Here is a 12638-nt window from a genome sequence, read left to right as displayed (position 1 = left end):
TTCCTTTTGTACGGCAAAGGAAAGGTTAGGGGGCAATAGTGGTATTTTGGAGATCCCAGAACTAATCTAACTTTGAGAAGGAGTTTTCCTTCTTATTGTATTTGTGAATTTGTTAAAATTAACATGTGATTTTAAAATTTAGAAAAAGACCTGCCTTCTCATATTCAAGAAATGCTGAGAAGAAAAGAGTTTCTAGATGGTCGACTCGATGAACTTTCTCGTCAGCGAGCTCTGTGTCGAGGTGGGCGGGAGATGCAGGTATGGATATTTCCTCACTTGGGCCTTGCAGAAGTGGCTTAGACTTGAGCTAGACAATGGGTGTGTGATGGTGTTCTTACTGAAATATGGCGTGAGTCCAAGAACTGTACTGAAGTAGTATGCCTAATGTCAAGGTTAGCAAGCTCTTTTGTGAAGTAAATACTGTGTGTCTTATAGACAACAAAGTGTCTGACAGCTTCTCAGCTTGATTGTGGCTCTAAAACCTCATCAGATCAGTGTAAACAACCAGATGCAATTTGTTTCACAGTGAAGATTTATTTACAAAAGTCGATGATTTATTGTAGTTACTAGGCACTCTTCAGTTGGTGAGTTAAACCTAGGGACCGGAGAGATGGCTCAATGATTAAGAGCACTGATTGCTTTTCCAGGGGACCCAGGTTTGATTCCCAGCACCCACATGGCAACTCAAAATCAACTGTAATTCCAGTTCCAGATGACCTGATGCCTTCTTTGTTTCCTCAGACTATTGGCATGCTCGTGTTACAAACATACATGCAGGCAAAATAACTGTGCACATAAATAAAAATAACCAACATTTCTAATTAGGTTGAGAAAAAAGAATTTGATGGCGCATATACTTGAAGTCAAGGGTTGCTTAGCTTTCAGTATGGTTGGATCAAGAACTTTACCTGTTAACATTTTTTTCCACTTTTTGATTTTCTTTTCTCTGTATGTCAGCCATTTCTTTTCCACAAGAGGACAAATGCCAGAATTTCTGGGTACCACCACACCAACTTAAAATGTCATGTGTCTGTTTAAGAATATACTTTGATTAGTCTCTGATTGCCAAGCAAATCTAATCCCTGCTTTTATTTAAAGGAAGGGTGCTATGATTTCCCATGCCTGTATTATGTATTCATCACTGTGGTAGGATTGTTGAGTGTGTGAAGTGCCTTAGACATGAATGATGCTCCAGAGTTGGAGATACTAGGCAGACAGCAATCATGGAGCACGAGAGACATAACTCTGTCTCTTAACTGTACAGAAAAGTGTTAAGAGTTGACTGGTAGAGAAGAGAGCACTCTGTTTTAGTGAATTCATGCGTTGTGAATTGTTGTCTGCTTAAGTGCCTGGTTTTCATGGTAACGTTCTAATTTGTTTTCAGAGGCAAGAATTAGATGGACACATTGTCAAAGTTTCAAAAGAAAGGCAGGAACTTGCTTCAAAAATTAAAGAGGTAATTTACCTGCAGTGTTTTATTTTTTTAATGAAACAGTTTAGAGGATACAAGGGCTGAGGTTTGTTTGGGTTTGTATTTGGTTTTTTTGTTTGTTTGTTGTTGTTTTTTGAGACAGATTTTCTCGGTGTAGCCCTGATTGTCCTGTAACTTGTTTTGTAGACCAGGCAGGCTGACTTCAAACTCACATAGAGATCCACCTGCCTCTGCCTCCCAAGTACTGGGACTATAAAAACTACCACTGCTGACTGTCAGATTCTTATTAGACTAATTGAAGGTAGGCTGAGTCAGATTTGTGTCTGGACAATCAGAATGCAGCTCTAAAGAAATCAGTTTCAATAGGACACTTTAAGGGTGTAGACAGAGACTGCACTTTTGTTTCCTGGCCACCCAGACCCAAATAATCACACAGAAACTGGCTAATGGCTCGGGTGTATTCCTAGCTAGCTCTTACATCTTAAATTAGCCTGTTTCTTTTAATCTATGTTTCTATTAATCGCCGTGAGGCTGTGGCTTACTGGTAATATTCTGGCACCTTTCTCCTTTGGTGGCTACATGGTATCTCTTTGACTCCTTCTTCTATTCTTTCTATATCTCTCGGGATTTCTGCCTGGCTTTACTCTGCTTAGCCATTGGCTGAAACAGCTTTATTCATCTACCAATAAAAGCAACACATGTATAGAAGGACATTCCACATCATCTTCTCTTTTCTGTCTAATTAAAAGGGAAGGTTTTAACTTTAACATATTAAAATTACAAATACAAAACTGTTATCAAGCAAGAATTATAGTTACAATCTTTAGTCCATTTACATTTGGCAAATTGAGGAAAATATTCTTATCTGTCCTATTTTTGTGAGTCTTAAGTTTTATCTCTAATTTATCTTTTATCATAACTAAGGAAAACTGTAATTATAGCCATCTAGTCTTCAACTCCATCAAAGACCCCGGAAGGTTATAATATTACCCAAGTAAACAATAAGTGTATTGTAAGCAACTTCCAAAGTTCTAGAAGTGGCAGAGTCATCTTACTGCCTAACAGTCACCCAAATTCTTTTGTAACATTGGGGCATCCATCTTCAGCCTATAGGTGCATAGTATCTGGCAGACTTTTCACTGAAGCAAGAAATTTGAACGACTGCCCTACCTTGTCTTTGGAAAGTTCATCAGTTGCCTTTCGTATTTCCTGCTGGTCCAGTTTGGACAGTAACTGTCAGCAATTGAGGCAAGGGCCGTTTCTTTGCTCACATAGCTAGTTTTTGCCATAAAGAAAGCAAACTCCATATGAAGTTTCTTTGATGTCCATCATCCTCTTTGAAGTAATTGCTGCCAGGAGCAGACATGTCTCACTGTCAAGAAAAGTCTAAGTTCTTAAAACATTTTAAATGCTTTATTCTCTAGGTTTTTGAAGTGTTTGAACATTTCTCATCTATCAGAAATGTATCTCTGTATGACTTTGAAAACATACCTAACATGGCTAATTTTGTTATTATAGATGACTATTAATGTGTATTTCTTAATTATATATTGCATTTTAAAATGAACTGCATAAACATAATACCCTAAACAAAAGTAGAAATATACATACAGCATAACAATATGTACCTTAAATTTATATTAATAAACTAAAATCCATACTAATGTAAAGTATCCTGAGATTAATAGGTTTTTTTTATTAAAGTAGATTTAGTAATCTTTTTATCTTATCATTTCTATATCCTGTCCCCCCTTTTTTCCATTTATTTATTTATTCATTTATTCCTTTGTTTATTTATTTTGAGACAGGGTTTCTTTGTGGCTCTGGAGCCTGTCCTGGAACTAGCTCTTGTAGACCAGGTTGGCCTCGAACTCTGAGATCAGCTTGCCTTTGCCTCCCAAGTGATGGGATTAAAGACATGCCACTACTGCCCAGCTTTTGTTTAGCCTTTTTTTTTTTAATGACCAATAACAATTTGTGCCGAAACTCCTTAAACAATGATAAATATCATAATCCATTTTTGGGGGAATGTGGGTATAGTTTTCTAGGCTACTTCATGCTGATTGGGGGCACTGGTAATCTTTGGGGGACCCTGAAAAAATTTAGGATTATGGTCAGGTCCTGACTGGAGTATTCTGTATGGACAGATCACCTTGACCAGTTTGCCTTCTAGCTGTTCTGGATGTAGAACTCAGAGAAAACTGCAACAGAGACGGTGAATCATCAGGGACATCTGCTTATATTGGAGATTTTTCAGGGGGGTCTTCCTTAATCAAACCTTATTTTTCTTAACCCAGAATTAATCCATAGCCTCTCATTTCATGTGGAGAAAAAGCAGAATCTCTTTCTCAAAGTAACATATTTTTTTGTCTTAAATTTTAAAGTCAAGATATTTTAAAAATATATAGGAAAGTATAATCTAACTGCTTTCCTAATCAGACGTTCTCAGCAGCTATTTGCTCATTAACAGTCAAAAAAAAATCGAATGATAACACAATATAAATAATTCAGATTCTCTGTGTATTTTCCATATTTATGTGACTTATTATATTTCTTCTCTGTCTCTCTCTCTTTCTGTTTTTTGGTTTTTGGTTTTTTTGTTTTTTTTTTTTTTGGTTTTTGGTTTTTGAAGACAGGATTTCTCTGTATAACAGTCCTAGCTGTCCTGGAACTAGCTCTTGTAGTCCAGGCTGGCCTTGAACTCAACAGAGATCACCTACCTCTGCCTCCTGAATGCTGGGACTGTAGTTTGCCACTGCTTCCTGGCCATTATTTCCTTTTAAGGACTTTTCTTTTCTTTTCTCTCCCACACTTACATATATTTTTAAACATGCTGTAAACGTTTATAGAGGTTTTTTTTTTTTTTGATCTGAATCTGTCTTTACTGCATATTTCTTTTTCTGACCATACAAATCTTTTATCTGTTAAGCAGTATGGCTAAGATTAAAGCTGCAGTTTTGGCAACTGGCTCCACCCTATTCCTTAGGTTTTTGAGAGTCTAGCTTCATGGCAGAGGTACTGGTGGGAACCATATTTATTTTCACTACTCTATGGAGTTTCTATGTTCATTCTACCACAAAGAAGCCCGATTTTGGCTGCTTATAAACACCATTTAAGTGTTTGGTGGCAGAGCCTCTTAAAAGAGCTATGAGGTTTTTTTCTGCTAATGCTGAGTTAGGAAGCCTTATTTAAAGGAACTGCACCTCTGCTCAAAGACAACAAACAGAGCCTACCCTGTAAAAGATGGTTACCAGAAAGCTGTGCTTAACTCTGTTCTTGTCTGTTTAGAATCCTTTTAATTTTGAATTTTTCTTAGGCTTTATGTGGAAATCCTTGCCAAACATTTGTACGCCATTTGTAGACAGAGACTGTTCTTTTGTTTCCTGGCTGCTCAGACCCAAATAGTCACACAGAAACTATTAGCTTCAACACTGGCCAGTGACTCAGATGTATTCCTAGCTAGCTCTTACATCTTAAATTAACTCATTTCTGTTAATCTCTGTATTACCACGAGGCTGCGGTTTACCAGTAATTTTCTGGCACCTTTCTCATTTGGTGGCTACGTGGCGACTCTTCAACTCTGCCTACTCTCTCTCTCTTATATATCTCTGTTCAGCTTTCTCACCTGTCTTTGCTCTGCTTAGCCATTGGCCAAAACAACTTTATTCATCTACCAATAAATGTACCACATATACAGAAGGACATTCCACATCTTAAGGGTATGTTTTTTTCTTTTTGACCAGATAAACAGTTGAATTTTCCTTAACAGTGTAAATGAGCTCTAAATTAGTATTTCACACTTACGGGTAAAGTGCCTTGTTCATGGGTATCGTAAGCTTTAATTTTCTTATCACATGTCTTCTTTAGACCATTAGATTTAAGTATGTTTGGGGGAAGACTGACTATGTGATGGCTAAGAGAAGAGAATCTGGCAAATGCTTTAGCACTGAATCCAGATTGCCACCTCTCCTAAAATTCAACATCCATTGCCTTGAAGTCTACAGTGAATTTGTGCAGAGGGATTGCTCCTGTTTTTTAGAGCCGAGGCTTCCCTTTTTATTGAATATTTTTATGTCACATGAAGAAAAAGGTAGATATTTAATAGTAAAAGTAGGACCTGCAGGATTTGTATGTAACTAAATATGATTATCCTTTATTGTCCTAGGTTCAGGGACGTCCACAGAAAACACAGAATACGATCATCTTGGAGTCTCATGTCATCTGCTGCACATTGAGCACAAGTGGTGGTTTGCTGCTTGAGTCTGCTTTTCGAGGGCAAGGGGGTGTCCCCTTTAGTTGTGTCATTGTTGATGAGGTCAGTGGCTCTCAAGCATGTGAGTGTGACTACTACTGTGAAGAAACATTCTGGGTGAATTGTGAGTGCTGAAGTGTGGACAAAGAGCAGGTTTTTATCAAGTGGTCACTACTCTGCCACTGTGCTAGAGAGTGAACCATCAGCATTGCAAGTTAGAAGACTCTACTCCCCCAACTCTTAGCTGATGTGCACATGTTCTTATACAGTGAAACATGGTGCTGACAGTCTGCTCCAAAGGGAGGAGTCACATCTTCTGGGAGGGATTGTCTCCAGCACTATCCTGTTGAACTGCTGCAGTTTCTCTGCTAACTTTGAAATATTTATGATTTTGTACAGCTTTGGCTGCCGCAAATTTCAGCTGATATATTTTATTTCTTGTCCATTTGTTGGGCTTTGATTGGGTACTTACTGTTATAGGCAAGATTGAAAAGTCAGAAGACAGAAGAACTAGATCATTAGATACAGAGAATCAGTCTAGGAGTTCCCATACCTTGCTATAGATATGTTAATTATGTGTGAGAAAATGAAAAAGAAAAAATGAAAATGATGAAATAATCGAAGGCAAATTTATTGAATTAGAAAGATGGAAAAAGATAGTCATGTGTTAAGTAATATCTGAATTTCAGAGATAACGTAAAACAGCTCTTCCTAGACTCTAGCTCAGCGGGAATGCAGCATGAACTTGGGATGTACACAGCATTCTTGCTGGTAGCTAGCTCCACAGTTAAGGTATCCATGATAGTTGAGTTCAAAATACTTGTTAGATTGTTTCAAAACTGGGATTAGATAATTTTTGTTTTATAATGATACCTTTTTTTGTTTTTTGGGGTTTTTTTTTTTTTTTGGTTTTTCAAGACAGGGTTTCTCTGTAGCTTTGGAGCCTGTCCTGGAACTAGCTCTTGTAGACCAGACTGGCCTCGAACTCACAAAGATCCACCTGCCTCTGACTCCCGAGTGCTGGGATTAAAGGTGTGTGCCACCACCGCCCGGCTTATAATGATACCTTTTATATGTATATGTTTTCATTTCTATATCCTCATTGTATATGGTAAGATGTCTTACATAAAGATATATGAAGTATAATATACCTTGAAAAGTTTTTTTTTATTATGTGTACAACAGTCTGCCTCCATGTATGTCTGCAGGCCAGAAGAGGGCACCAGATCTCATTACAGATGGCTGTAAGCCACCATGTGGTTGCTGGGAATTGAACTCAGGACCTTTGGAAGAGCAGGCAATGCTTTTAACTGCTGAGCCATCTCTCCAGCCCCGAAAAGTTTTTTTTTAAAATGCTTATTTTTTATACCTGGTGTAGAGGGTGTAGAGGAGATTGGATATAACTCAATAGTAAAGCACTTGCCCAATATGTATGAGATCCTACATAATTTTAAAAAAGGTTTAGCTGTACTAATGGAGGAGTTTGTACTTTTATGGGTATTAGAACTTAATTAAGACTGTTTCTCCTTTTGTACTCTCTTGCCAAGGCTGGGCAGTCTTGTGAAGTTGAAACACTTACTCCACTTATCCACCGCTGCAACAAACTTATCCTAGTAGGAGACCCCAAACAGCTTCCTCCCACCGTCATTTCTATGGTGAGTGTTTCTGTTGATGGTAGAGGTCATGCTTTTGTTTTGAGGGAATGGTTCTGTTTCAAATTGAAAGGAAAATTAGGAGATGACAGAAAAGAGAAGTGTTATTTGAAGTTTCATAAGAAAATTGTGGAGCTGGAGAGATGGCTCAGCGGTTAAGAGCATTGCCTGCTCTTCCAAAGGTCCTGAGTTCAATTCCCAGCAACCACATGGTGGCTCACAACCATCTGTAATGAGGTCTGGCGCCCTCTTCTGGCCTTTAAGCATACACGCAGAAAGAATATTGTATACATACTAAATAAATAAATAAATAAATATGAAAAGAAAAGAAAATTGTGGCATGATTGTGCATGGCTGCAGTTCTAGCACTCAGCAGGCTAAGCAGATTCTCAGCTGAGGCCTGCTAGGGATACACAGGGAGACCTTGTCTCCAAAGAGAATGAATATCTGCAAATGTCCTCTTTGTTCACAGCTGTTCTTCTGAGTGTATGGGCTAGAGTTTCAAAGACAGGAAACCCTAAAGGTCACATTGCAGTGCTCCAGGCTTCCCTGCTGGAGGGGCTGTACCTGTTTTGTTGTTGCCAGTCAGTTTTGACTGTGATTTCCTGATGAGGTGTGCGCATGAGTGCACAGCCTCTGTGGGGCAGAGCGGCTGCCGCTCTCGGGTATACTGGGCTTTAACAGGCTCCTGAAAGGGTAACTGATGGCCTCAACATATTTGTTTTGATACTTGGTAAAAACATCAAGAATGAAAAGATCCAACTATTTGTGCTTTTCAAAGTTATTATACAAATAAACTTACTGAAGAAAAACTTAAAAATGATTGCAAAGTTGATTTTTTTTACATGTCTTTTTAAAAAGTACTATTTTTTTTTTTGTGCATGAATTTCCATGTGAATGCTGGGAATCAAACTGGGCCTTTTGCAAGAATAAGAAGTGCTCTTAACCACTGAGCCAACTTGTTCATGCACTTGTCCCGTCCCCCCCAGGGCTTCTCTGTGTACTAGCCAGAGCTGTTCTGGAATTCGCTTTATAGACCAGGCTGATCTGGAACTCACAGAGATCTGCCTGCCTCCCAAGTGCTGGGATTAAAGGTGATGTACCACCACTCCTGGCTCACGTAGGTTTTTTAAAACCCACTATTTTGTGGAGATAATTACCATCGAGAATTTAGTAATTTAGAAGATTCTGCCAAGCATTTGTGTGTACATTTATTCATTTTTTCAGTATTATATTTTGAGTGCCAGCATGATTTAGGTACTATTTTCTTTATTACATTTCTTTTTGTGGGAAATATCAAGACAGATTTTGTTTGTTTGTTTGTGTCTGTTTTTGAGTCAGGATTTCTCTGTATCCCTGGCTGTCCTGGAACTCACTCTGTAGACCAGGCTGGCCCTGAACTCACAGAGATCCACCTGCCTCTACCTCCCAAGTGCTAGGATTAAAGGTATGCGCCGACTGCCCTGGGCAGTTTTGTTTGTTTGTTTGTTTTTTGTTTTTTGTTTTTTTGTTACAAACTTTTAAATACTTTTCTTCCTCTCAGAAAGCACAGGAGTATGGGTACGATCAGTCAATGATGGCACGATTCTGCAAGCTGCTTGAAGAGAATGTGGAACAGAACATGATTGGCAGACTGCCGGTTTTACAGCTTACCATTCAGTATAGGATGCATCCAGACATTTGTCTCTTCCCTTCTAATTATGTTTATAACAAAAACTTGAAAACAAATAGGTGGGTGTCCTGTATTACTTATAAACTTGTCCTATTTGAAGATTTAGCTGCTTGTGTAGAAATCTTGGCATAAAAATTATAAATCAGGCTACCTAGCTGTGTTAGCTGATATGGGTGATCCTGTTACTTGGAAAACTGAGGCAGGAAGATTGCTGAGAGTTAAGAGGCCAGCCTAGACTACAGAATAAAACCCTGTTGGGTGGGTGGGGAGCACTGATCTGCTTAAATCAGTTTGAAGTGATTTTTCTCTAATTATAAAAGCTATATTGATTATATCAAATATAGATTGAAAAAAGAGGGGGCAGGGCTGTGGTGGTTCACACTTTTAATCCCAGCAGTCAGGAGGCAGAGGTCGGTTGATCTCTTGAGTTTGAGGCCAGCCTGGGCTACATACCCTGTCTTGAAAAAGACAAAAAGAGGAGACAGAAGTCACCATATTAAATATAACCAGATACAGTCAGTAGTAACCTCATGGCCTGATTTATGTGGTGCTGCTGGGGTTGAAGCCTAGCTGTTAGTTGTGTTTTTGTGTTTGCTTGGAGGCTCCACTACGTTTCCCTAGCCCTGGTTGTTTATCTCGTGTACTGTGAGCTTTCCTCTAGTCATAACTGTGAATCTCACCTTCCTTGGTACCAGAATGGAAATAAAATCAAGTTTAGACTCTTCACTGCTGTGCATCAGTGAAAGACTGTTACCCTTAACTTTTTCCTGTTTCTGTCTTACACAGGAAAAAATATTGATAAAGTGTCCTTTAGAGCTTATTTTCTGACTATGGTTGCTTTTCTGTAGAGGCACTGAATCTGCTCGATGTTCATCAGAGTGGCCATTTCAGCCCTACCTTGTGTTTGATGTTGAAGATGGTTCAGAACGACGGGATAATGAGTATGTTTTTCTCTTCTTCGTTCTCAGTAATGGCCTCAGAATTATTAGGTTATAAGCCTTTCCCATACATGTCTCTCTAGTACCAGGGCACGGTCATTTTCACTATCAGTTTTGATAACTTCCCCTTTTCTGTTTAATTGGGCAATACTCTCAGGTGACCAGTAAGTCCTTGAAAGGTCATAGCAGTGACATTGTAAGGTGATTATGGTCTCCTGGGAAGACAGGCATTAACTAATCAATGAGTTGAGCAACTTTTCCAGGTGGGTTAACTACAATGAAAAGATGCAGCTATGTGGCCAGGCCGTGGTGGCGCACGTCTTTAATCCCAGCACTTGGGAGGCAGAGGCAGGCGAATCCCTGTGAGTTCAAGGCCAGCCTGGTCTATAAGAGCTAGTTCCAGGACAGCTAGGAGTGTTACACAGGAAAACCTTGTCTCGAAAAAACAAACAAACAAACAAAAAAAAGACGCAGTTGTGTGAATGGGCTAATATTAAGAGAGTAGAAAGTGACTTGGTGGGACTGTGTTTTAAGGATTTTGAGTTGTGAGGGAATGGGTTGGGTTGGGTACCTATGACTGCAAAGTGGAGTGAGTGATTTGTTTCTAGGTAGCAAATCTATCACAGGAGACAAGGATTGCTTTGACTAGAGGAATTAATAGTCTAGAGGTATTGTTAACACGTGCATAAATACTGCCTGCTGTGGGGAGATATGAAAATGCAGCTTCTAAGATCAGAATAGAAAATGGGACGTTGCGTTCTTTGAAGAAGTGAAAAATACAGAGGTGTTTTCCTGTAGGATTGCAATGCTACAGGGATTGCAACTGAAAGGTTTATGTGGCACTTTCAGAAGTAGAGCTGCAGATGAACAGCTGAGCACCATGCAGGTTATAGAACCAGAAGACCGCAAGGAACCTGGATAGGATTGTAACCGGAGGAGAAACCAAGGACTAGGAGAGGGAGCCGTCCCCTTTGGGACGTCTTTAGTATAGCAGATAGCATGTCAGTAGTTATTACGCTTTAAGGCTCAGGATAACATGGCCCATGCTGGTGTTGGTTGGATCTAGTTTAGTAATAAAAGGACACACATGCTTGAGGTCTGGACCAGGAGTACAGGTTATAGAGCCAGCAAAGATGATAATGGTAGGATGAGAAGGCTTTTCATGCTATTTGATCCTGGGGCCATGTTGTTCATGTTTAGCTCTCTAGGTGGCATGTTTTCAGTTGTGTGGTTATTGGTTCAAACTTCAGTTGATTACAAATTCCTTTTTTACAATCACTTCCTGGATTGGACAGTTATTCATATAAATATGAGTAGTTACTATTACATCCTAATGACACTGCCGCCTGACAGAAAAGACCTGTCTATGTATGGTAATGAGAATCAAGCTAAATACAACTAGTGAGCAGTTAGACTGCTATGAGATTTGATACATTATCTTGTTTTTCTATCTTAGCTCATATATAAATGTTCAAGAAATAAAGTTGGTGATGGAAATAATTAAGCTTATTAAAGACAAAAGAAAAGATATTTCCTTCCGAAATATTGGCATAATAACCCATTACAAGGCTCAGAAGACTATGATCCAGAAGGATTTGGAGAAAGAATTTGACAAGAAAGGGTGACGTATTTTTACATGTTTTTCTGGTGTTTATAAAAGTTGAATTTTTTTTTTCTCAACAGTACTGGGGTTAAGTTGTGGCCTTGTATATTAGACAAATACTCTAAGCATCTCTGAGCTATATTACCCAGTCCTCTTTATTTTGTGACTGTGTCAGTAAGTTTCCGTGGTTGTCATTGAACTTGCTATCCTCCTGCCTCAGTCCCCTGTGTACTTGGAATTACAGAGCCTCCAGGACCTGCTATGATTGTGCTTTTGTCTCTTTACCTCTACAGTAAAGTTAAAGATTAAAATCTGGAAGTCAGTGTCAGGTGTGTGGTAAGAAACATGTAATTCCAGTATATGGAAGGTAGAGGCAGAATGATCAGTCAAGGTACTCTTGGTGCCATAGTCTTTTCCCCATTGCTGTAACAAAATTCTCTGGCAAAAGCATTAAAGGGTTTATTTCACCTCACAGTTTATTACAGCCCATCATGATGGGGGAGTCAAGGCAGCAGGACCCTGAAGCATCCAGTCAGAAGAAGAAGAGCAGTGAATGCATGCATGCTAGTGATGAGCTCGATTTCTCCACTTTTACACAGTCTGGGATCTCCTGCGTAGAGAATGGTGTCACCCACACTGGGTGGGTCTTCCCAGCTCAACTAATACCATCCATAGATAATCCCCTAGAGAGTTGCCGCGACCCATAGCTTAGGCTGTTGTAACTTTTACCAAGTTGACTGTTAACACTGATCATCACATTCTGCTACACAGTGAGTTCAAGGATAACATGGGTTACATAAAACCTATCTCACCAAACAATCTGAAGCAATGGCTCAGTGGCTAAGATTGCACTTTATATACAATCATGAACAGAGTTCGGACCCCAGCATTTAGGCAACAAGCTGAGTGTCCTGTATGCTTCTCTGTAACCCAAGCTCATAAGCAGGCAGACAGGAGAATCATTTGGAGTTTCCTGGCTTCTAGTCTATCTGAGAAAGCATGAATGAGCTTCAGGTTTAGGGAAAAACCCTTTCAAAGAATAGGCAATGATAGAGGAGGACACCTAGGACTCTCTTGTGGCCTTTACTC

The 12638-nt window shown here is 39.3% G+C and overlaps 1 protein-coding gene across 5 annotated transcripts in view; it reads left to right on the top strand.

Annotated features, from left to right (window-relative positions):
* The window catches only part of Setx (senataxin), a 61825-nt gene that overhangs the window by 39626 nt on the left and 9561 nt on the right, over window positions 1–12638 (top strand). For 4 of the 5 annotated variants that reach the window (XM_048431893.3, XM_087899796.1, XM_048431891.3 and 1 more), the window contains 8 exons: window positions 143–258; window positions 1385–1456; window positions 5598–5747; window positions 7232–7339; window positions 8880–9067; window positions 9857–9949; window positions 11403–11567; window positions 12025–12189. In XM_048431893.3, the coding sequence (XP_048287850.3) occupies window positions 143–258; window positions 1385–1456; window positions 5598–5747; window positions 7232–7339; window positions 8880–9067; window positions 9857–9949; window positions 11403–11567; window positions 12025–12189 (1057 nt within the window). The remainder of the gene's footprint in view (window positions 1–142; window positions 259–1384; window positions 1457–5597; window positions 5748–7231; window positions 7340–8879; window positions 9068–9856; window positions 9950–11402; window positions 11568–12024; window positions 12190–12638) is intronic. The other variant, XM_048431896.3, reaches the window with a different exon arrangement.

This window comes from Myodes glareolus, chromosome 21 (assembly GCF_982192425.1).
Source record: "Myodes glareolus chromosome 21, mMyoGla1.1, whole genome shotgun sequence".
NCBI classification, from domain to species: Eukaryota; Metazoa; Chordata; class Mammalia; order Rodentia; family Cricetidae; genus Myodes; species Myodes glareolus.
The sequence above is the reverse complement of the archived record's forward strand: the minus strand, read 5'-3'. Positions and strand labels throughout refer to the sequence as shown.